The 24675-nt window shown below is 38.6% G+C and overlaps 1 protein-coding gene and 1 pseudogene across 1 annotated transcript in view; one reads left to right on the top strand and one right to left on the bottom strand.

Moving 5' to 3' along the window:
* Positions 1 to 24675, bottom strand: part of Rpa1 (replication protein A1) — a 54264-nt gene that overhangs the window by 2908 nt on the left and 26681 nt on the right. The window contains exons 6-15 of the mRNA XM_046447003.2: positions 19945 to 20037; positions 14847 to 14979; positions 13410 to 13512; positions 11582 to 11650; positions 11248 to 11440; positions 10957 to 11096; positions 10445 to 10593; positions 7805 to 7937; positions 5369 to 5545; positions 3570 to 3677 (exon numbers count right to left, since the gene is read on the bottom strand). Coding sequence (XP_046302959.1) covers positions 3570 to 3677; positions 5369 to 5545; positions 7805 to 7937; positions 10445 to 10593; positions 10957 to 11096; positions 11248 to 11440; positions 11582 to 11650; positions 13410 to 13512; positions 14847 to 14979; positions 19945 to 20037 — 1298 coding nt within the window. The remainder of the gene's footprint in view (positions 1 to 3569; positions 3678 to 5368; positions 5546 to 7804; positions 7938 to 10444; positions 10594 to 10956; positions 11097 to 11247; positions 11441 to 11581; positions 11651 to 13409; positions 13513 to 14846; positions 14980 to 19944; positions 20038 to 24675) is intronic.
* On the top strand, positions 15469 to 17459 carry LOC124094181 (14-3-3 protein theta-like; annotated as a pseudogene).

Genomic DNA, 24675 nt, shown 5'->3' with positions numbered 1-24675 from the left:
ATCACATAAAACCATTTAAGCAGAATTTTATTAAAAATTTCAACACCAGTCTCCCTCCCTTTTCCATAACCTCCCCTCAAACAAATACCAAAGGATACTCAAGTTCCTCACATAAAACAGCATAGTATTTATATAGAACCTGTGAACGTTCTCCCATACACTTTACATCATCTCTAGATTACTTTTAATATCTAATACAATGTAAATACTATGTAAATAGTTTTGTATACTGAATCGTTCAGCAAATAATGACAAGAAAAAATATGTGTTCAGCTTAGATGCAATTTTTTTTTTCCAAAAAATTTTTTTTGATCTGTGGTTGGTTGAATTTCAGATGCAGAGGGCTGACTGTCATCAAATTCACAGAAGCAGAATGGTGGTTGCCAGGTGCTGGGAGAAGTTGGGAATGGGGAGCTATTGTTTGAATACAGTTAGTGCCAGTTAGTTACATGCTTCAAAATGGTTACAATGGTAAGTTTTATGTTATGTTTATTTTACCACATATGAAAAATTAAAAACATTCTTAGAAAACACATTTCTAGGGGCTAGGGATGTAGCTCAAGTGGTAGCACGCTCGCCTGGCATGCGTGTGGCCCGGGTTTGATCCTCAGCACCACATACAAACAAAGATGTTGTGTCCCGCCAAAAACTAAAAAATAAATATTAAAAAATTCTCTCTCTCTCTTAAAAAAAAAAACACACACATTTCTAAGACTTCAAATGTTTGTGATGGAATTGAGGTTGTGGCTCAGCGGGAGAGTACTTGCCTCACATGTGTGAGGCACTGGGTTCAATTCTCAGCACCACATATAAATAAATGAATAAAATAAAGGCCCATCAACGCTAAAAAAAATTTATATAAGAATTTGGTGAGAAAGCTGGGTATGGTGGTGCATACTTGCAATCCCAGACTCTCAAAGAGACTGAGGCAGGAGGATCTCAAGTTCAAGGCCAGCCTGCATAACTTAGAGACACCCTGCTCAAAATAAGAAATATAGCCAGGCGCGGTGGTGCATGCCTGTAATCCTAGCAGCTGGGGAGGCAAAGGCAGGAGGATCACAAGTTCAAAGCTAGCCTCAGCAAAAAGTGAAGTGTTAAGCAACTCAGTGAGATTCAGTCTCTAAATAGAATACAAAACAATGCTGGAGATGTGGCTCGGTGGTCAAGTACCAAAAAGAAAAGGAAAGGAAAAAAAACCCCAAAAAACCCAGGTGGGAAAACACCAGAAAATATAAGTTCAAGTTCAAATTGTCATTTATTTCATTATTTCAGTCTCTGTATAAATACTAATTTAGTAAGTACATATAGACAGGTAGAATGGGCAAAGGTCTGGGAATATCTAAAAACACAGTCCTTTCTCTCTTATTTGCATTCCTCAATGCTACTTAAAGTTTTTGTATTGGAAAAAAAAGATTCTGGTAAGGCAAGTATGCATAAAACACATAAAATAAACTTATAATAACTTTACATATAAAACTAATAGTTGCTATAAGTAATTTGCAAGCATATGGAACATGAAAATGGCTTTATCATATGGACCTCTTTTCGTAAATGTTACTTGAACAAAATAGTCATTCTCTGGGCTATCAACATGTAATAAAATTATATGTTAAACCTTAAGAGAATTATATAGCCGCCATTATTCTTCCAGATTAGGAAAAGCATGGCTGCACACATGCTCCAAGAGCACCACGGCTCTGCACCTGGACCCTGTGGAACACACCTACAATCCCAACCTCTCTAGAGGCTGAGGCAGGAGGACCACATGTCTCGGCCAGCCTGGGTAACTTAGTGCAACCCTTATTCAGAAATAAAAAAGGCTGGGCTGGGGCTGGGGCTCACTGGGAGAGCACTTACCTAGCATGTGTGAGGCACTGGGTTTGATCCCCAGCACCACATAAAACAAACAAACAAAAGAAATTTAAAAAAGGCTGGGGGTGTAGCTCAATGGTAGAGCACTTGCCTAGCATGCATGAAGTCATGGTTCTATCCCCAGTACTACAAGGAAAAAAAAAAAAAGCCACTATGCTTCCGGAGGGAAGAGTTCCTATATATCCTTATTCACCAGCAGTAAAAACAGTCAAATATTGGGGCTGGGGATGTGGCTCAAGCGGTAGCGCGCTCGCCTGGCATGCGTGCGGCCAGGGTTCGATCCTCAGCACCACATACAAACAAAGATGTTGTGTCCGCCGAGAACTAAAAAAATAAATATTAAAAAATTCTCTCTCTCTCTCCCCCACTCTTTCTTTAAAAAAAAAAAAAAAAAAAAAAAAAACAGTCAAATATAAGCTCATAAAAAATCCTGAAAGGCTGACTGGAGCCTTAAACTCTGATATGAAAATAAAGGACCAGATGAAATAGATACAAGATACTATCACACTTCAAAGTCAATTCCAGTTATTTTTGTAAAAGAACTTGTTGCTTCTAGTAAAGCAAGCGAGATTATAAAATATATCTTACATAAAAATGCATAAAATAAACTATAATAACTTTATATAAAACTAATAATAACTTCATTATATAGACATTTTATAAGTATTATATGACCAAAAATGAAAGTTGTTCTCTAGGCTTTCAACATGTACATTAAAAGAACTTGTGACTATTTTCAGAGATCTCATGGACAATTTAAAATAGAAGTGGGGACAGAATCAAATAGAACCAAGGACAGAAAGGAAAAAAAATGGCAAATTCTCTTTTCTTTGTGACCTTTGTAAGCATTCCAATTTGGAGGAAATATGGGGAGGCTGGGGGTGGGGACAACACATATATATAGATGGATGCCGATTTTCATGGCCTAGAAAATACAGGTTTACTAGTCTTCTATGTTACATCTGAGCAATTACTAATTAGTAGTCTATTCTCTGCACTAAATAATCCTAATATGTAAAAATTCGAATTTGTAAAAATAAAATGGGTAAAATCTTATGAAAGAAAATTGCTTCATAAGAATTATATCTGATGATCTTTAATAGCAAGCACCTCATGTGTGCATTTAAAATAGAATTTGACTCAAATGTTCTGGAAGGCATTTATTATATTAAAAAGGCACACCTAAATTCTGGGTTATTTACCATCCAAATTTGAGTGATAAGAAGCACACATAGTATCTACATAGAATAAACAGGTGCTTTATTTTGTCAGGCCTGGTGGCACATGTCTATAATCGCAGTGATTTGGGAGGCTGGGGCTGGAGGATTGCAAGTTCAAAGCCAGCCTCAGCAACTTAGTGGGACACTAAGCAACTTAGACTGTGTTTAAAGTTAAAAATAAAAAGAACTGGGGATGTAGCTCAGTGGTTAATTGTCTCTGTGTTTAATCCCCAGTAACCCTTTCCCAAAAAAGGTGCCTTATTTGTAAAGCTTTTTTTATACACCTGTTTCATTACCTCATTGTTATACACATTCAAAATGGACAAAATTAGAAAAAAATCAGATGTGATAACAAATAACCACCAGACTAATAAATGATATATAACACCCAAAATTAGGAAACCAAAAAATATTAAACAGCAAAAAGTGCTCATTGTTATGAGAATAATTACAGCTATAATAAAATATGTGGCTAACCTTCTCTTTTAATTCCCCAAGATAAGCAGCGTTTTGTCCGAGGATAGCTTCAGCAGACTCCTGGAAACAAGTCACCCACTGATTTTCTTGAAAATCCGCAATATTTGCCTAAAACACATAATTTTATTATTTCAACAGAGAAATAATAAAAGACACACTGAAAGTGAGAGATTAACTTTTTCCACTCATTAAAATGATTTCCAAGAGAAAAAATATTACCGTTACATATAAACGTAGTTGCCAACTTAGGGTGATTTGACTTAATAATTTTCACCTCATGAAAAAATCATAACCATTCAATAATTGTTTTCCACATTAAGTTCAGTATTCAATAAATTATATGAGATTCAAGACTTTAATCATAAAACGGGTTTTGTAAACTGAGTGTGGTGATGTACACCTGCAATTCCTCAGCTTGGGAGGTTGAGGGAGGAGGATCACAGGTTAGAGGCCAGCCTCAGCAACCAAGCAAAACCCTCCCTCAAAATAAAGGTTGGAATGCAGCTCAGTGCCCCTGGGTTCAATCCTCCTCAATCAATCAATCAATATGGGGGGGGGGGAACCAAACAGGCTTTGTGCTGCATGATTTTGCCCAGCTATAGGCTATTAAAAATGTTCTGAGCATGTTTAAGGTAGGTAAGGCTAAGGCTAAGCTATGATGTTTGGTAGGTATAGTAAATAAATTTTCAACTTAGAATATTTTCCACTTACTATGGATTTATCAAGATGTAATCCATTTAAGCTAAGGGGCACCTGTACTATATCCTAAAAACTGTGAAAGATATAGAAAGGAGTTTAATATGGAGGCTGTGGATGTGTGATTTCAGAGCTGAGTGGGGACTGAGCCTAACCAAACTCTCCTCCAGATGCAAACTCCAGGCACATGGAATCTAGGTTACCTCCAGATGCAATGTGCTATGAACTAAAGTTTTTTTTTTTCCTTGTGGTGCTGGGGATTGAAACATATGTCTCTGAACTATGTCCCTGGCACTTTTTTTATTTTTTATTTATTTATTTTTAAATTCCAAAAAATTCATGTTTGCCTCGCATGCATAAGGCCCTGGGTTCAATCCCTAGCACCGCCAAAAAAAAAATAAAAATAAAAATAAATCTGCCATGTTGACAAGGCTACCCTCAAACTTGCAATCCTCCTGCCTCAGCCTTCCAACTTCCTGACAGGAAATATAAACATTTTTAAGGCTTCTGATATATTATTGCCAAATCATTGTGTGGAAAAATGCAAGAGTGCCTGTTTTATTGTATCATTACCAGTTACTGTCATGAAAGAAAAATGAACAATATTTACAATACAAAAAAGCAACAATCCCATAGGAGCACACAGTCACATTCCTACCATGGCTAGAAGAACAAATTATCCATAAGAAAAATAACTAAATATAGGCACTGGCTGTATAAGTACAATTACTGCTCTCCAGAAATGCCATTTCAAATTAATTTATCTTCATAACTGTTAGCAGGTGAGTGCCACCAATACTGTAAGCTGTATGACATGCACAGAAGACTGAAATCAGCCAGGGCATCTCAACATAACTTTCTGGCATTAAAAAAAAAAAAAAAAAAAAAAAAAGCTTTTAGTAGCTGAAAACAGACTGCTATTCAGTTGCGTGAAAGGCCCTTCCTTCCTTATTTATAGAACAGTAATAAGCTCTTCAGCACTTACTCATCTGTAAGCTTCCTACCATGAACGATCTTGTTTCTGCTGTTGTATCCACAGTGCCTGGCACGTGGGAATGACTCAAAAAACACCACATTGCTTCTCATCTACCTATTCTACTTACCGACAAGATCATGCGGTATTTAAAATTGGCAAATTCACTGTCGCACTTTTCACAGCGGTACAATCCATTCTGTTGGTCAATCACTTTCTTATTGCAGTCCTGAGTTGGGCAAGCCTGGTACATACAGTTCTCTTTGCGAAGATATACCACTGTTGCCACAGAGCTAAAATAGTCTGCCTTCAGAAGAAAAGAATGACAATGGGACACTGAGCACCAAGCCTATGTTCAGGACTGGACTCAATGGCAGCTCAAAGCCTACATACAAGTGGCTCAAAGCCTACATACATGTACTCAAATTCTTAAGCTCACAAAGTGAGTACAAGGAATCATGCACTCTGAATAATTCAGAAATAATTTGTACTGCTTACAAAACCCACAAAGGTAGTAAACCAAGTTTTAAAGCATATAATTCCTTATCAACACAAGAAAACATTCTAAATTAGACTCAATTAATTAATTAAAACTGACATTGTTTTCATCTTTGAAGATTATAGGCAAGACAAAACTTGTTCCTTCTTAGCCTCAGACCCTCTAGAGGCTACAAATCTAGGAAATAGACTAATATAGATCACAAAAATCTAATGCAGCTATGATTAACCAATCCTCCCACATGAAAATCAAGGACTGTGATTTCTAGGCCCTAGATTCACCTTTATCTTTGTCTAGGCCAGAGATAAAGCTAGATTTTTTTTTGCTAAAAGCTGAACAGTGAGGGCTGGGGTTGTGGCTCAGAGGTAGAACACTTGCCTAGCACATTAGGGGCCCTGGGTTCAATCCTCAGCACCACATATAAACCAATAAAATAAAGGTATTGTTTCGAACTACAACTGAAAAATAAATATTAAAAAAAAGTGAATATTTTAGGCCCAATGAGCTATTCAATAATACACTCTATTGCAACTACTCAACCCTCTATTATGGGGCAAGAAGATCCACGGTTAGCATGTAAATGGAAGCATGTGGCTATGTTCCATTAAAACTTTATAATAGGTGGCAGGTTAGACAAGACCTTAGGCCTTGTTTGCCAACCCCTGGTCTGAGTCATTCAGTAGAATACAAAAATACCAGTGCCTAAGAGATGTGCCTTCTAAGCAAAGAAATCATGAATGAGTAAATCTAGCAAGGGATAAGTCTTGTTTTGGGGATTTTTGTTGATATTTGTCTTTTCTTTTAGCACCCCATAGAGGATCTCAGATCTTAGTACTGGCAGGTAGCAGTTGACTCTGGGTGTACCCTGAATTCAGAGTCAGGTCAGCATCACCGTGTCTTTAGATACCTCAGACCAAAAGAGGCAAAACAATGTGGATGAGCCAGGGCTAGTACCCAGTTTAGATGGTTCTATGGCTGGGAATGAGCCTAACAGTAGAGCACATGCCCAGCATGCATGTGGTTTTCTGTATTTGTGGGTTAGGTCCAGACTCAACTTGGAAGTCTAGGTACAGACAGGTATTTTATATGTCTGATTTCTTTGTTTCTTTCTTTTCTTTTTTTTTTTTTAAAGAGAGAGAGAGAGAGAACTTTTTAATATTTATTTTTTAGTTTTCGGTGGATACAACATCTTTATTTTATTTTTATTTGGTGCTGAAGATCGAACCCAGCGCCCCATGCATGCCAGGTGAGTGTGTTACCGCTTGAGCCACATCCCCAGCCCTATATGTCCGATTTCTTATTACATATTGTCTACCTTTAAGTTAAGAAAGAATTTGGGTGACAGGACAACACAGCTTTGTCCAATGTTTCATTATCAAGATATTATATAACAGCGTCATAAGTTGCTGTTCATGACAATGATGGATGGGGGTGTACGGTGAAATGAAACAATAAGAGACTAAAACCTAAATCGTATATGATGACAAGAAAGGAGCAGGGATTGCTATTTGGGGAAGCATAAAAGAGAAATAAATGATTTAAATACTTTACTGACACAACAGGTTAGATCAAGATGGGATAGGGGTCATTAAGTACAAACCTTGAAAGGAAAGCTGCAACTAAGTCAAATACCAGAGCCAGTCCTCTCAGCCTATGAGAGGTTAAAGCATATGGGAACTGCTAGACACTTGACACTGAGTCTGACTAATGCTCTGTTCAAAAAATGTCTCCATGATATGTGACACTTTGATTTGCGGAAAAGAAATATGGATGTGAAGTCAGTTCATATTATACAAAGCTTGGTTATTACCACTTATTCAAGATCCCTCTAAGAAGTTTTCACATTTTCTGCCTCAACATACTAGGGGGCCACAACATATTCCCATTTGCAAGCACAGCCCTTCACTCTGGTGGTGACTCTCAACCACTGTGTCACCCTCTGGGCAGGGAGCCCTGGGTAAGAATTATGGCTCTGATCAGAAACCAGATTTCAAGACAAACCACATTTCAAAACTCATTCCTTTGTACACATTTTCTATGATCTTGTGAATGTGAGGAACAAGATACCTTGTCACCTTGGCCCAGATTCTCTGATTTAACCTCATACAAGGTTTTCCAATTGGTGTTGCTTCCTCCTACTCCTCCACTCTTCAGATCAGAGATGGAAACACCATCTAAGGCTTGTCCTTCTGAGTCAAACCTGAAAAAAAAAAAAAACAAGGACAGGCACTTCTTTATTATTATTATTATTATTTTTTGAGTTGTAGATGACCAGCATGCCTTTGTTTCCTTTTTGTGTGGTGCTAAGAATCGAATCCAGTGCTCCCCACAAGATAGGCAAGTGTTCTGCCACTGAGCTACAGCCATTAAGTGGGAAGGACAGGCACTTTATGTACTTTTCAAATGTGGGAAGGACAGGCACTTTATGTACTTTTCAAATGTGCCACCTGTTTCTATATACCAGACATAAGCTCTCTGCCCCGGCACCCAACTTTCACATCAGTCATGGTCATATGGACTCAAGTCAGTATCTTCTACTGCACCCTAAGTCTACTGAAGAAACCAAATGTCCTTTGTTATCTCATTTGCTTCGATGCCCCCCAGTGGTCAAAACAAACAGTGCCAAAGTACCATAGACCCTCTTTCTAAATTAGCCACACATATCAAGAGTGGCTGGGCTACAGCCTCAAAACAGTAACACAGGAAGTCAAAAAGAGAAAGTAATAATGGAGATCTATGGTATAATCCTTTGGGCTACTAATGCTCATCTCAGTTGGCCAGATGCCTTTTTTGTTGTTGTTGGTACTGGAGATGGAACCCAGAGATGCTTTACCATTGAGCAACGTCCCCAGTCCATTTTTTGAGACAGGGTCTCCCTAAATTGCTGAGGCTGGTTTTGAACTTTCTTCCTGCCTCAGCCTCCTGAATTGCTGGGATTACAGATGTGTGCCAATGGCTGCAGACGCATTTTTATCATCACTGAAATGTATTTAGTATGAAAAGGGGCAGTTAACATGTTGGAATAAGTTAGTCAAAAAAGATTTCTATGGTAGAAAACTTCTAAAGCCTGATAGTTTCAACAATTATATAACCCAAAGTAATCTAACAGAAGGCATTATCTCCTTTTTTTTTGAAATTACTTTCTTAGTGATATTTTACTTATGCCAATTTAAACTTAATTTGTATTGAATCATTATTAAAATTCATCATACTTCCTGATCACTTATTAGGTGATGTGAAGGAAAGGAGACCAGGTAGAAGGTGGTTCAGAAACACACCTGTGGCAGGCAGTAGTCAGTCTGAGATTAAAAACATGCCCAACATCATCCAAAAGGTGTATAACTAAAAGCTAACCATGTACAGAACAGGCTTCCTAAAAGAGACCATCTTACAGAATGGATGTTGCCCTAAGCTGCAGACAATTGCCTTCTCATTCTGTCAGGTAAGCAGCTAAATCCATCACAGAGGCATAGCAAGGTCTATAAATCTGTTTCACCACTACTAGCTATACAAGTTTACGGTTTCAAAAACTCCAAGGAGACATTTGCCACCAAAGACAGCTCATCAGGAGTCAACAGAGCAAGGAGAGAGGCAGCCCTTCTTACAATAAAAATTCCACTTTGTTAGAGTCAAGATCTAAACATCACTAATCCTTGCCTATCTGGGGTATGTGCACCAAACTTCTCTTTGATCAATGCCAAGTTATTTTGTTCTGGGGACAGCCATGTCTTTTTATGTTGCCAGGGATCACAGTTATTGACAAGTGAAATATGAACACCTTAAATGTGGGCACACAATTAACCTGGGGTCGAACTCCAGAGCTGGAAAGCAAATCAAGCAACAAGAACAAACTGAAGCTGTGGTTATTTCTAGTCATACTATAATGGGCTCTGCCTTATAATACAATGCCACCTACCAGAATAGTTAAATAGATATATGTGGACTGTACTCATGGGGATGGCTAAAGTGACGAGTATGAAATATGAGCCAATTCTGAAGTCACTTAAACCCTAAGACACAGCTGGAAGCTGACACACATGCCCCTGTGACCAGCTATACAAATTATTTAAGCCTGGGCTAGTTAAAGTTGTTTTCCCTGACCACACCAATTCTTGCATACCATGTTTCAGGGTGAAGTGCTCTTTTATAGCAGAGTCTTAATGCCTTAAAAAGCTAGATATTGTGAGGAGATTTCAACAGGCTCTCCTCATCCCTTGAGTGCTTTGGGAATAGCAATATAATGCCAACAAAAATCCCAATGTTCCACCATGCTTTACCAGAGTCCAAGTAATACTAGAGATGTGACTGGCACCAGAGAGTTCACAGAGTAAGAAAGCACATTCTCTCTCCATGCCAGATCCCCGTAGCTCACGGTGTAAGCATGCAGTCCTGCCCTCCATGCAGTCCTTCCCCACATTGCTGCTACAGTTTGGTACCCTTTTTTTGGCAGGATGGAGGTCAGCATATAGTACTCACATTCTAACAGCCTCCCTGGACTGTCCAGGTTTGTCATGGATTATGGGCTTGTCGGTTTAAGGGCTTTAAAATCATCCTCTCAGAAGGTGTAACACCACCAGGAAATATGGAAACTGCTACATTTAATAGTGAAGCCTTTTAGTTGGCAAAGAACTCACATACTGATGGTAACCTGTTCTTCTCCAAGCCTAGACTAAATAATTCATCTTAGTTTAGTCCTACAAAACCTACCATCCACGAAGCTTATAGGCCTCTGGGATGTCAGGATTCACAATGATAGTACTTGAAGACAATATGGAAAGGCTCCGTCCACCAAAATCGGAAACTCTGGCTCCTTTAATGGCCATCACGGGCTGTCTAGAACCATCAAACTTGTCAGCCTGCCAAATGAACACCAAATGCACACAAATGTCACCATCAAGAACACGCAAAGTATTTTTTATAGAAAAGAGTCAACAGTAGAGTGAATATAATCAATGTATACAAAATCTATACAAGATAGACCTCAAACAAATCTGCTCAGTGATATATAAAAACTAATCTATCATTACTTTCCTAGTGTTACAGGAAAGAACATTTTAACCAGAGAAAGCTGAAATCATAGTACATTCCACAAAAGTAAAAGAAAAGATTTCAAATAATTGCGACAGTACAACCCTTTGACACCCACATGACCAAAGCCCACAACTTATAGGACAAGACAGCTAACCTGTGGAGCATTCTACTAAGCGTCAAGTACTTACATCTTCTCCCCACAAAGTAGCATTCACCACTTTCCCTGACATGTCCATTAAATAGATATTTCTTTTAGAAACTTCTCTGTTGGTTGACTTTACTGTGATTTTAGTAGCATCTTCATAGCTCTTGCAGATCCCAATTATGTCTAAAGCACAAAAACAAAGTTTTAAAAGAGGTCAAGGCTCCCATTATAACATAACCAAGGCTTAATGACAAGCTTGTAAGTCTTTAAGCTCCCCATATACTGCAAATAAAACTGATCATCACCACCCTTTTTCTCTCAAATTTGGACTTACCTACAAGTGAGTCTTTAGGCTTATTCTCTAAGTCACCAATCCCTGTGAAATCAAACTGAACCGTAGGTAAATGATGATCATCTTCACAAGGCATGACAGAAGTCTCATTATTGAAAGTCATTTCATAGTCATTTTTAACAGCAGAGAATTGTTTGTTAGCGATCTTCAGGGTGCCTTTTGAGAAATAATACACCTGTAAAAGAAGCCAAGCCACTGAATGCAAGATAATTTATCAAATTGGGCATAAAAACCCTTTACTGCCCTCCAATGAAGGGGCATCTCTGTTCTCACTGTACCACCCAACTGCATCAATTTTAAATCAACACTTTCGTACCTTGTTAACTTCAATAAGGGGAAAGAACTTGTCCACTTGTTCATTGAATGCAGTAGCTCTGATTTCACCCTGTAGAAGCAAGTGAGGGTAGATTAGGATTGTGGTGTTTGACACTTGAGTTCAACCAATGAAAAGGCAGGCCACTTTAGCATCAAGATGACACCTTTGAGCTGGGCACAGTGGCACATGCCTGTAACTCCACCATGTGTGCTCCACCATGCCTGGCCATCTGTATGTAACATTTTGATTGACTGAAAAATAAATGTGAAAATCAAATCACAAGCAACTTAAAAATATTTCTTGAGTGACATTTTTGGTAGTAATTGCTAAATGTGAAGTGGCTCAGGAGACTGAAGTAGGAAGATCCCTAGTTCAAAGCCAATCTTAGCAATTTAGTGAGATGCTAAGAAACTCAGCAAGACCCTGTCTCTAAATAATATACAAAAATGGGCTGAGGATATGGCTCAGTGGTTAAGTGCCCTTGAGTTCAATCCCCAGTTCCAAACAAACAAACAAACAAAAAGACCTTTGAGCAGTGGCACAAGCACAAAATGGACCATTGATTGAGAAGGCTGCATATATACCAGAAACCCACATCTTAAATCATACTTAAGCCATCTGCTGACTAAACAAGAGTTCAACTAGCTGATCCTATAATCATGCTTTAATCATGCTTTCTAACCTCAAGTTAGAAACTTAAAACAAAACAATGACACGTTTAATATTCTGACAATAAACAAATTTTAGATACTAAGGACACAACTGAAGCCCACAGGAAGGATGCTGAACCAGGATGATTCAGCAGCTTCTCACACTTGCAACCTAGGTGATGAATTACTTCACATTCAGCAATCACTACCAAAATGTCACTCAAGAAATATTTTTAAGTTGCTTGTGATTTGATTTTCACATTTATTTTTCAGTCAATCAAAATGTTATATACAGATGGCCAGGCATGATGGAGCACACCTGTAATCTCAGCTGCTTGGGAGGCTGAGGTAGGAGGATTACAAGTTTAAGGCCAGGTTGCACTATTTAGTGACAATTTGTCTCAAAATAAAAAAGCTGGGAATATAGCTCAATGGTAGAGTGCCCACAGGTTCAGTCCCCAGTACCACCAAGGGGGGAAAGAAAAAAAAAGGTACAGAATAAGAAAAAATAAATGCTGGAATTTTAGTCAACTGCAGATTAGTGGAACAACTTGCAGAAAATTAGTTTTTTGATAATAATTACACTATCTTCCATAAAAGAGAAGAAAATAAATTATTCTTTCCCCTCACTTTTGGGGGTTCAAGCCAATAGTAAATATGCATCAGTTTGAAAAGAATACTTAAAAGTATAATTTAGCCATTATAAACAAAACTATGGGCGAATCAGTTATCAAAACTCAAGATTCCATGGCTCAGGAATTTTGTCCTACCATCAGGGTTCTGTTTCATTTAAATAAGGCATATATATAGACAATCTGCCCAGACAGAACCCATTTCCCACACACCGTTCACTATACAAGGTGGCTTATTGCCTGCCTTTTGTTGGGGTTCAAAGCCCCAATTTGCTTATTAGTAGATATTACATCCTAGGGCTTCAACTAAGTTTCCAGCAAATCAGACAGAACATCTCAGGTTTTTTTGTACCCGTGAGGCAACTTATACATTTAGAAAACTAATTTCTAACACAACAAATGCTTTCCTTTAAGTTCAAGGATTTTATGTATGACCTTTAACCCTCTACCCCAGATAGCATCTAAGAAGCAAAACAGAAGAAAAACCACATCTCCACCACATAGGCCAGCAGAGCTCAGCCTAAGATCCACTTGGCATATACTCACACTTTCATCAACCAGTTCTATAGAAAAAAGTTTCCCTTCTCCTCGAGAATTGCTCCAGGTACGGATTTGACTTTTGTTTGTAACACGAGCACAGATAGTCCACCTAAAAACCAAACAGGTCACATCAGTGTTTGGTGTCTTACTTGGAATAAAGATGAAGTAAGAAATCATCTTCCTATGGCCTTTCTTATCTTATGCATATTCCATTTGTCAATGTCAGCTGTACTTTAATCCAGCTAATTAAACCCCAAGATGATATACAGATTTGACAGTTTATAGGACAGACAAAGAGTAAAACATACAAGGTGATTTAACACTAAATCATTCTTCTGTCAAGTAAGTAAATGTATAAACTCTCTGCCTTCTCCAAAAGCCATCACCAAGGCAACAATCTTCCCTTAATGGAAGGATCTAAGCTAAAAAATGCAGTAATACCAGCAATTACATTTTGCCACTATTTTCAGTTTTTGGAACTGATATAACTGGTATCAAACTCCTGTTTCATTTCTAATGCATGCCAATTATAAACATAAGCCAAAGAACATTGTGTCTGTGGACCACCAAAAGAAAACACACTGAAGCTGTATGACCTTGAAAAAGCCCATTAAGCTGGGCGTGGTGGCATATTCCCATAATCCTAGCAACTCAGGAAGCTAAGTAAGGAATATAACAAATTTGAGATCAGTCCCCCAACTTAGTGAGACTTTTGTCTCGAAATACAAAATCAAAAAGGATATGGGTACAGTTCATTGGTAGAGTGCCCCTGGGTTCCATCACCACTTCTAGGATGAACAAAAAAGAAGGGAGGGAGGGGCAGGGCCCAAGAGACAAGACCCAAGCCTAGTACCCATCTTAAAAGCAGGTGCTGGGCATACTGGGTTCCTTACTTACAATTTCACAGGGGAATTTTATCTATATCACCAAATATTAAAGAATAAATAAATGCATATCTGAAAGAATTCTAGAAAAAGAACTAATTTTCAATAGAAAAAAAAAGTCACATAAAACAAATACATGTTCAGGGTATATTTACGTGATTAATACAAATAGTACAGATTATCTTAGCCAAACTAAATTATAGCAACAATTTTTAGACCAAAAGTCACTTACTTATATGAGATAAAATGCCTTCTGAATTAGCACAAATATTTATTTTTATTCACAAGCCTAATGATCTATTCTTCAAGCAGTAAATATTTTAAATTTTAAATTCTTCAAAAATGAATGAAACCTCACAGGCTATGGCAGATTGCTGTTTATGTTATTCATTTTGATAGAAAAGTTAAAGTTTGTTGTAATTTGTACTCTCCTCCCCTCAGAATAAAGAAACCCACTCTAGTGTGGTGACTGTTCACACCTAAGTCACACTAGAGCTCACAATAACTTCCTATACCATTTTGTAACTACATTCTGTACTTGACCTATGCATCAACTCACTTGGACTGGTAAGGGGTGAGGCTGGCAATGGGTACCACTTTGGACTGCGTCCCCCCAGAAGGATATGATAGGCTGGTTCCTCCAGGTTTTCCAAATGTCTTTGGAGCACCAAAAGCCTTAGATGCAGTAGAACCTTTACAAACACACAAAAGATGATTTGATTGAACTTTTATAATAAAGTTTTATAATAATTCTTATTGCTGATATACCACTGTCAAATTAAATAAAATGAAAGGCAAAGTTTTTCCTTTACAGTGTCTGAGAGATATGCAATCAGACAGACTGAAACAGGAGGCCAGAAAAGCCATTTGGAAGGAAGGATGAGCACATAGTAGTTCAGGAATCCATCTGATGACTTAAGCCCTAAGGTGAGGATAACAATGGTAATGTATGCACAAAACACTTTCTGAGATTCACCCTCCAAAAACTTTCCCTTGCATCAATGGTCAAGATAATGGGCCAGAGAAAGAAAATCAACTTTCTTGACTGGGAAAACTAATGGCAAGTCATTAGTCTCATAAGAAAAGAAAAGCAAGGGCTAAGGATATCTCACTAATACAGTATGAGACACGCCATAGGTTCTACCTCCAGCACCGCCTGCCCCCCCAAAAAGAAAGACTAGATGGTAAAGGATCTAGAGGACAAATGTGGGAGGTGAAGGACACCTATCACAAATGCATCAGCTCAAAACACCACCACAGGAAGAAAGAGTCTAGAACAAAGTCTATAGGATGCCATTTAGTTAGCAAAAGGCAAGAATCAGTTTTTGGTCAAGATAGGTAAGTGGGTGGCACACACCTGTAACCCTAGTGACTCAGGAGGCTGAGGTAGAAGGACTGCAAATGCAAGTTCAAGACCCTTTCCCAAAATTAAAAAAAAAAAAAAAAAGAATTAAAAAAGGCTGGGGATGTAGCTTAGTGGTAGAGCACTCTTGGGCTGATCTCCAGTACCAAAAAACAAATAAGCAACATAGGTGAGTGTCCTGTGAAGCCTTGCCTAAGCCTGTGTGGCTGCCCTGCAGTATTAGATGAGTTTCTTTATATGCACATTGCATCTCTAAAGCTTCAACCTCCTATTCAGAAAACCTAATTTAGTTCAATGATCTCCTACATTTTATACCAAAATGTTTCTTCCGAATAGAATTTGGCTAAAAATATAAATTCACCATTTATTTACTGAGTTTCCACAGCATGCACACACTCTTCTAAGGGTTTGTAGCACTTAGTGAGAAATACACACAGGAATGGCCCAGATCCTAAAATTCCCTATTCTAACTGGGGAGTCAGGAGAGATAAACACATACACAGCAGTCATAATGATCTTAAGATGATGCTAGGAAATACACATATATTTGACAGAATATATGTATGTGTATATACATATACAATATAAAATACACAATTTTATTACACTCATAAGCATCCATTCATCCAATTTTTTTCCACCAATTTTTTTTTTTGGGGGGGTACCAGGGATTGAACTCAGGGCCACTTGACTACTGAGCCACACCCCCAGCCCTATTTTCTATTTTATTTAGAGATAGGGTCTCACTGGGTTGCTTAGCGCTTGGCTAAATTGCTGAGGCTGGCTTTGAACTTGAGATCCTCCTGCCTCCACCCCCTGAGCCACTGGGATTACCCTGCACCACCACGCCTAACTCCACCCAATTTTTGTATGCTAGGTAGCCACCCCTCAGTACACATGCAGTCATTGTCTTTCACTATCCAATGTAGAGTATATTAAATAATCTTTATAAATAAATTTCAAGACTCACGTTGCGGGTGCGAGGGGACCAGAAGCTCTAGAGGAAGAGAACTCCCGATCAGGGCTGGCGCTCGTCCTCACTGGCCTTGCCCCCAGCCCTGGTCCCTGTGCCAAGAAGACCCAGCTGACCCAGAAGGCCAAGCTGACTGAGCAGGCCGAGCAGGCCAAGCACTACAACGACACAGCCACCTGCATGAAGGCTGTGACCGAGCAGGGCATGAGCTGTCCAATGAGGAGCACAACTGGCTCTTGGTGGCCTACAAGAACGTGTTCAGGGGTCCACAGGTCCGCCTGGAGGGTGATCTCGAGCATTGAGCAGAAGACCAACACCTCCGACAAGAAGTTGCAGCTTATTAAGGGCTATCAGGAGAAAGTGGAGTCAGAGCTGAGGTCCATCTGCACCACGGTGCTGGAATTGTTGGATAAGTATTTAATAGCCAATGCAATTAATTGAGAGAGTAAGGTCTTCTATCTGAAAATGAAAGGAGATTACTTCCGGTATGTTGCTGAAGTTGCATGTGGTGATGATCGGAAACAAACTATAGATAATTCCCAAGGAGCTTATCAAAAGGCATTTGATATAAGAAAGAGATGCAACCCACATACCCAATCCGCCTGGGGCTGGCTCTTATCTTTTCTGTATTTTACTATGAGAACCTTAATAACCTAGAGCTCGCCTGCACACTGGCTAAACGGCTTTTGATGAGGTCCTTGAAGAACTTGATACACTGAATGAAGACTCATACAAGGACAGCACCCTCATCATGCAGTTGCTTGAGACAACTTAACATTATGAATATCAGACAGGGCAGGAGAAGAATTGATGTAGCAGAAGGGGCTGAAAACTAAATGCAAACAGGGTGTTATCCTTCTTCTTTTTCTTTTTTTTTTTTTAAAGAGAAAAAGAGAGAGAGAGAATTTTTTTTAATATTTATTTTTTAGTTTTCGGCAGACACAACATCTTTGTATGTGGTGCTGAGGATCGAAGCCGGCTGCATGCATGCCAGGCGAGCGCGCTACCGCTTGAGCCACATCCCTAGCCCAATCCTTCTTCTTTCAAGAAACCTTTTTACACATCTCCATTCCTTATTCCACTTGGATTTCCTACAGCAAAGAAACCCATTCATGTGTATGGAATCAACTGTTTACAGTCTTTTCACACTGCAGCTTTGGGAAGACTCATTCCTTGATTTATGTTTGTCTTGGCTTTCCTGGTGTGCAGTTACTGCTGTAGAAAAGTATTAATAGCTTCATTTCATATAAACATAATTCCAAACACTTAGTAGAAGACTAAAAATGTATGTGGTATTTGAGTAATCTGAACCAGTTCTTAGGTAGCTGTGCTTTGTATTATGTGAAGATAAGAAAATGTAGTTAATTGCAATTTAAAGAGTGTTCTAAATGACTTCTTAATTTCTACATTTCCTTCCTTGTTCTTCTTTAAGGCTTTCCTTTCAATAAGTAACCTTTCTCTCTCTCTCTCTTTCTTTCTTTTTGTGGTGCTGGGGATTGAACGCAGGGCCTTGTGCATGCAAGGCAAGCACTCTACCAACTCTATACCCCCAGCCCAGTAAGCAACCTTTCTATACTCTTCCTGTTACTCCTTTTTAGCAGGAATCCTGAAGTATTAGATCGAATAGGAAAGCACTTGACATTTCCTGACTGCTAGGGGGGAGGGTAGCGGGTGTGTGTGTGTGTCACAAATTTAAATGTCTCCTATATCCCATGTTGTGAAGGTCATGTCTATCTGTGATAATAGGGAGTTTCCTTCACTCATCATTTGCCGCTGTTTAAGTTGACAACTTCCCTTCCCAGTAAAAATTCACTTATACTTCCTGCCTTTGTAGTTCTGGTATTCACTTTACTATGTAATAGAAGTAGCATGTTGCTGCCAGAATACAAGCATCGCTTTTGGCAAATTAAAGTGCATGTCATTTCTTAATACACCAGAAAGGGGAAATAAAAATACACAAGTCCAAGTCTAAAACTTTAGTACATTTCCATGCAGATCTGTGCACTTGTGAGAGAGTATCCAGTTTGTCTAGTGATTGTCCTCCTTTAGAGAGTTGGACCACTATTGTGTGTTGCTAATCATTGACTGTAGTCCCAAAAAAGCCTGTTATGCCCTATGAGGCTGGGGTTGTAGCTCAGCGACAGAGCGCTTGCCTTGCACATGTGAGGCACTGGGTTGGATCCTCAGCACCACGTGAAAATAAAGACATTGTGTCCATATCAAAAAAGATCTTTAAAAAAAAGTTATGCCCTATGTAATTGCAGAGTAACATAAAATAAAATTATATTCTATAATAAGTAAATAAATAAATTTCAATGTAATTCAACAGATATATGGAAAGATGAATCTGTGTAGGGAGAAGAAAGAATAAATACTGTATTATTTATATTTCAGTCTAAGGAAGAGGCTTTTGTGGTTATTTAGCATTTTGGATAATCTATTCCACTACCCCTTCAACAGTCCATAATTTGAGAGCTGTGTATAAGTAGATCCACTCATAAAGGGAGACAGATAGATGAGAGATACACAGATATTACAAGGTAGATAATAGATAAAAACAACAAAGACCAAAGGGGAAAAGTAGTATGTCCTAAAAGTTTCACAGAAACATCAATGATGTCTTAACCCTGCTGTTCTCAGAATCCTGCATTGAAAAATAGAAACTAATAATGGAAGGGAAGAGAAGAAGAGGTATAGGTGATGTTGTAACAGAAAAACAAACTTCTAAAAATAAATCCAGCCACATTCTACAAAGTGTTAAGTCTCACTATTGACTTCCAGAGCAAGTAGTCCCTAAAACAAAGGCCAGACAGTAAATAAAATGATTCCATCAGGGCCTCTCAGGACTTGCTGAAGAGAAAATTAAAAGGAGAAATTATTTCTCATCCATGAGACTGAGAAGCAGAACCTATGACCAATATAAATGATTTTGTCTTCAAGCAAACAACAAATACTCAGGAGATCCCAAAGTGAGAAACTTGGAGAGAGACAAGCCAAATTTAATAAGTGGATCCTAGATCATTAAAAGGCAAGAATTTAAAAGGTATGCAAATTCACAGGCAGAGGGTGTAAAACATAAAGATGTGAGAAACCACCAGATGAACTGAGAAGGGTATATGATTCTAATAAGACATATTGTTAAGCATCTTTCAAAGACTTTCATTTTTTCAACCACATGCTCTACAATAAGAATTGCAATTATTCTTCACAACTCTATCATGAATGGCATTTGAGAAATTCCCTTCAGTCCAGAGTAACTTTTAAGGCATTAAAAAACCTGACATACATAAACAACACACGTCCAACACATGGCAATCTTACCCACTCCCGAGCTCCCATTCTGTTGCTGGGGCTTGCTGGTTGGTGCACTGACTGCTGAGATGGGGGAAGGAACTACTTGCTGCTGCCCTTGTCCTGAAATTCAAAAGGGAAAGGCCATTTTAGCACAAATAATTTGAGCTAAGAGACTTAAATTTAAGTATAAAAAATACTCCAAGAGAGTGTAAATTTATTATTTCTCATAGGTCAGAATTCATGCTGGGGCATTCAAATGCATGTGGTGAATTTGCTAGGGGTTCGCTTTTTGTTTTCCTTGTAGAAAAGGTTAGCTTCATTTACCTTTCACCTGCTCATAATTGATGGCTTTCAGTTTTAATGAGGTTCTCCCCTAAAGCCTTGCCCATTTCTCCTGCAAGAACCTGCAGTAAAGTTACTGGGCTGAATCTGTGACACTACCACTATTTCCATAGCAACAAATAGATGTCATCAACAGAACCGTGTGTTCATGGCAGGATCTATCGAAGAAAAGGCTGGGTGGTAGGAAAATCTAAAAGCAGTTCAATTGTCTCTGAAGTGTTCCTGCTTCAAAGGAAAAGGAGACATTCAGAAAGGACTCTCCCCTTTCCCTCCCAAAGCAACCTTATTTCGCATCTGACAGTTGGCGGAAAATAAGAGTTGAAAGAGTCTTAGGTACCGTGAAGCGCTAGTGAACTGTCACAGCAGGGAGAGATGAGAATGGAGTTCAGAAGCAGTTGTGTCGAGAAAACAGGAAGATTAAAAGGAGAGGAGGGGAAATGAACATGTCTCTCAAGCAGAAAATAAAAATTTGCCCTTTGCCCTTTATACAAATGTTTATGAAGTTGAAGAATGTTAAAATGGTAAAACATGCCCCATGCTTTAAAATATTAGATTCATGGAATTTGATTTTGCCTTTGTAATTGGCTTCAAGATAGAAGTCAACCTCATCTGGGCTGCTCACCAAGAGTGCTTGCAGCACACAAGGGCAGCTCAGAAAAATGTCCTAGAGTGTACTAAAACATTAATAGTGAGCATAGCTAGCAAAGCTCCCCATTTGCCACTCTGTCTTTGCCTTCTTCAACTTGCAGGGTTCAAGTTCCTGTTGGACTTCCCAAGGTCCTAACTCAAATGGGCATGTTACATACTGATTTAATTTACTTCTGCCACTATTATGATTAAGCGGTATAGCTAAATGAGACATAACTGTGTCATTAGAGTACAATAAATCTAGCATAAAATGAAAAAGGTTAAATAGAATTATTCTTTAGTTCTTCCTATGGAGAGAAAAATTGAGATCTTATTTACATAGAAAAAGGACCTAGATTATTGACACAAATTTTCATGCTTACTTTTTAGCTTTTCTATTATCTCTGAATTTACAAAAGTGTCATAGAAATGGCATGGGAGAACTGTCTCCTTTAACAATGTGTCTTGTGAAGAAAACAGTTTTAAATTCTTAAATGAAACTTTTGAAAAAATTAGTAGGGAAAAGATGAGTTACTCAGTAAATAGTACTGAATTGGTTGGGGGAAGAACTATCTTTACTTGCTTCTTAAAATACATGCCAAAAAAATAAAGTTTAAACACTTAAAAATGAAACCATAAAATACAAACCCCTACTATCTCCCACCCCAGTTCCTCCTTTTCTTCTATATAGTCTCAAAAATGTCTAAACTATCTAAACAATCTAAAAAGTCCCTTTCCTTCTCAGGGACCAGGGAGGAGAGGAGAGTAAGGGGAAATGCTAGGAAACAATACTGACCAAATTCTATTGTGTGCATGTACCAATATGTAAAAATGAATCCCATTATTAAGTATAATTATAATGCAACAATTAAAAATATGGAAAAAAATGTCCCTTTCTCAGGGTCTTGTCTGCTGCTTCACATACTGGTGAAACAGGAAACAGTCACTGGTTCTTGTTGATTACGCATATTCAATTTCTGTAAAAATGTAACTGAGCCAGGCATGGTGCAATGGTGTATAGGCTATTTTTTTTTTTTTTTTTGGTACCAGGGATTGAACTCAGGGAGGGGCACTCAACCACTGAGCCACATCCGTGTTTTGTATTTTATTTAGAGACAGGGTCTCACTGAGTTGCTTAATGCCTCACCTTTGCTGAGGCTATCTTTGAACCTTCGATCCTCTTGTCTCAGCCTCCCAAACCACTGGGATTACAGGTGTGTGCCACCATACTCAGCGGTGCATATGCCTTTAATCCCAGCAATTTAGGGATTGGGATTGGAGGCTGAGGCAGGAGGACTGCAAGTTTGAGGCTAGTCTCAGCAATTTAGTGAAGCCCTAAGCAATTTAGCAGGACCTTGTCTCAAAAAAAATAATAATAATAAAAAGGGGTTGGGAATGTAGCTCAGGGGTAAAGCACCCCTGGGTTAAATCTCCAGTACCAAAAAAATAAAAGTAAAATTAAAAAAGATAACTTGACTCTTAGGAGGAAGCGGAAATAGTCAAATATAGAAAAGCAAAGCAGAAGAGTGGTTACCAGGGCTGGACACAGTGGCTCACACCTGTAATCCCAGCGGCTCCGGAGGCTGAGGCAGGAGGATCAAGAGTTCAAAGCCAGCCTCAGCAACTTAGTGAGGCACTAAGCAACTCAGTGAGACCCTGTCTCTAAATAAAATACAAAATAGGGTTCGGGATGTGGCTCAGTGGTTGAGTGCCCCTAGTTCAATTCCTGGTACCCCCCCCCAAAAAAAGGGTGGTTACTGGTATGAACAGGAGTGGGAACTGGGAGTTGAGTGTGTATGGAGTTTTAGTTGGGGAAGATGAAAGTTCTGGAATAGAGAGTGGTGATGGAAGAACAAAAGTGTGAGCAGATTTAATGTCACTGAGTTATGCACTTAAAAATGGTTAAGTAGCCAGGTGCAGTGGCATGTACTCATAGTACCCCATACTTAGGGGAGGCTGAGCCAGGAGGACTGCTTAAGCCCAGGAGTTTGAGACTACCCTAGGCAACATAGCAAGACCACATCTCCCGAAAAAATAAATAACTAAATAAAGAAAAAAAAAAAAGGAAGAACGAACTGCTCAGTAGCAGAGCGCTCGCCTAGCATGTGTGAGGCACTGGGTTTGATCCTCAGCACCACATAAAAATAAACAAAAGTCTGTGTCCATCTACAACTAAAAAATTAAATTAAAAAAAAAAAGAACTAAATGTAAATTACTTACCTATTCTAAAAAGCACATTTTTTACATTTTAATATGTGAACTAAAATTAATGTTACCATAATATAAGTATAGCAATGATATACAGTCTTAACATTTATTTATTTAAGCAGTACTAAGGATTCCACCGAGAGCCTCCCACATGCTAGGCAAGCATTCTACCATTGACCTATATCCCCAAACTTTAAAAAAAAAATTTATTTTCAGTTACTAAGTTATCCAGGCTAGCCTTGAATTTGTGACCCTCTTGCCTCAGCCTTCCAAGTAGCTGGGACTACAGGCGCGTGCCACCAAATCTGGCATAACCCTTGGATTATTAAGATCCGATGAAACATCTAGCAAGTCTCCATTTAATAATAGCTACCATTTTCTGAGGGCTTACTATGCACCGGGTTCAAGGTCAAGTGCATTATTCCAGGAAGTATTAGTACTATGATGTAGACAGTACTATGCCTTTTAAAAAGATGAGAAAACTAAGTTAGATATGTAAATGAAGTACCCAAAGTCACACAGCTGGGAAGAGTAAACCTAATCTTAAGCTCAGGTTTATATATGTCCATGCACATCACTATATGCAGTTAAGGGTGGGGGGCGGGGAGAGTGGGTGTGTGTGTGTGTGTTACTTGGGACTGAATCCAAGGCACTCTATCATCAAACTACATTCCTAGTCCTTTTTATTTTGAGACAGTGTCTTGCTTAATTGTCTAGGTTGGTTATGAACTTGCAATTCTCCTGCCTCAGCCTCCCTAGTCATTGGGATTATAGGCAAGAGTTAATTTCAAATTTTAAACAACTAGTCCTGGCATTAATAAATCTAATTATATAGAACATAACTAATAACCATGTCTGGAAAAGCTACTAATCGGTTTAATAGCACATTTATTTATTTATTCATACATACATATATACATCCCCTTTTAAAATATTTTATTTAGATACAGTGTCTCACTGAGTTGCTTAGGCCCTCACTAAATTGCTGAGGCTGGTTTTGAATTTACAATTCTCCTGCCTCAGCCTCCTGAGCCACTGGGATTATGGGCCCAACAAAAGAGCAATTCTTAACTCCTTCCTGCTTTGAACCATACTGGGATATGAAACAGCCCAACAAATGGATAGTAAGAATCTTGGTGCATTCTAAATAGCAACCCCTCAATTAATGCACTTCGACACAGCAGCTGCTCACAAGACCTCACATATATCAGTTTAAACTCAGCTAAAGTGCAATCTTTCTAAAAATCAAAATTATACTGCACAGCAGTAATGTTGAAACTCAGTTTCTGATAATCTTCTGCTTTATGCCACCTGCAAATCAAACCATTACAATAAGATGGATCAACATTATAATTCTTAGACTCTTGATCTGTGCTGGTTTGACATCATTGGCTCTGACACAGAAGGGAAATATTTAAAAGCAGACTCTTTAGCCATGCCTGGTGGTGGACACCTGTAATCCCAGTGACTCCAGAGGCTGAAGCTTTAGTAACTTAGTGAGACCCTAAGCAATTTAGAGAAACCCTGTCTCAAAATAAAATATAAAAAGGGCTGGGGATGTGGCTTAGTGGCAAAAAAAAA

The sequence above is a fragment of the Marmota monax genome, unplaced genomic scaffold, assembly GCF_021218885.2.
Source record: "Marmota monax isolate L192 unplaced genomic scaffold, Marmota_monax_Labrador192_F-V1.1 WCK01_AAM20220418_F8-fsc00138, whole genome shotgun sequence".
Taxonomy (NCBI): domain Eukaryota; kingdom Metazoa; phylum Chordata; class Mammalia; order Rodentia; family Sciuridae; genus Marmota; species Marmota monax.
The sequence above is the reverse complement of the archived record's forward strand: the minus strand, read 5'-3'. Positions and strand labels throughout refer to the sequence as shown.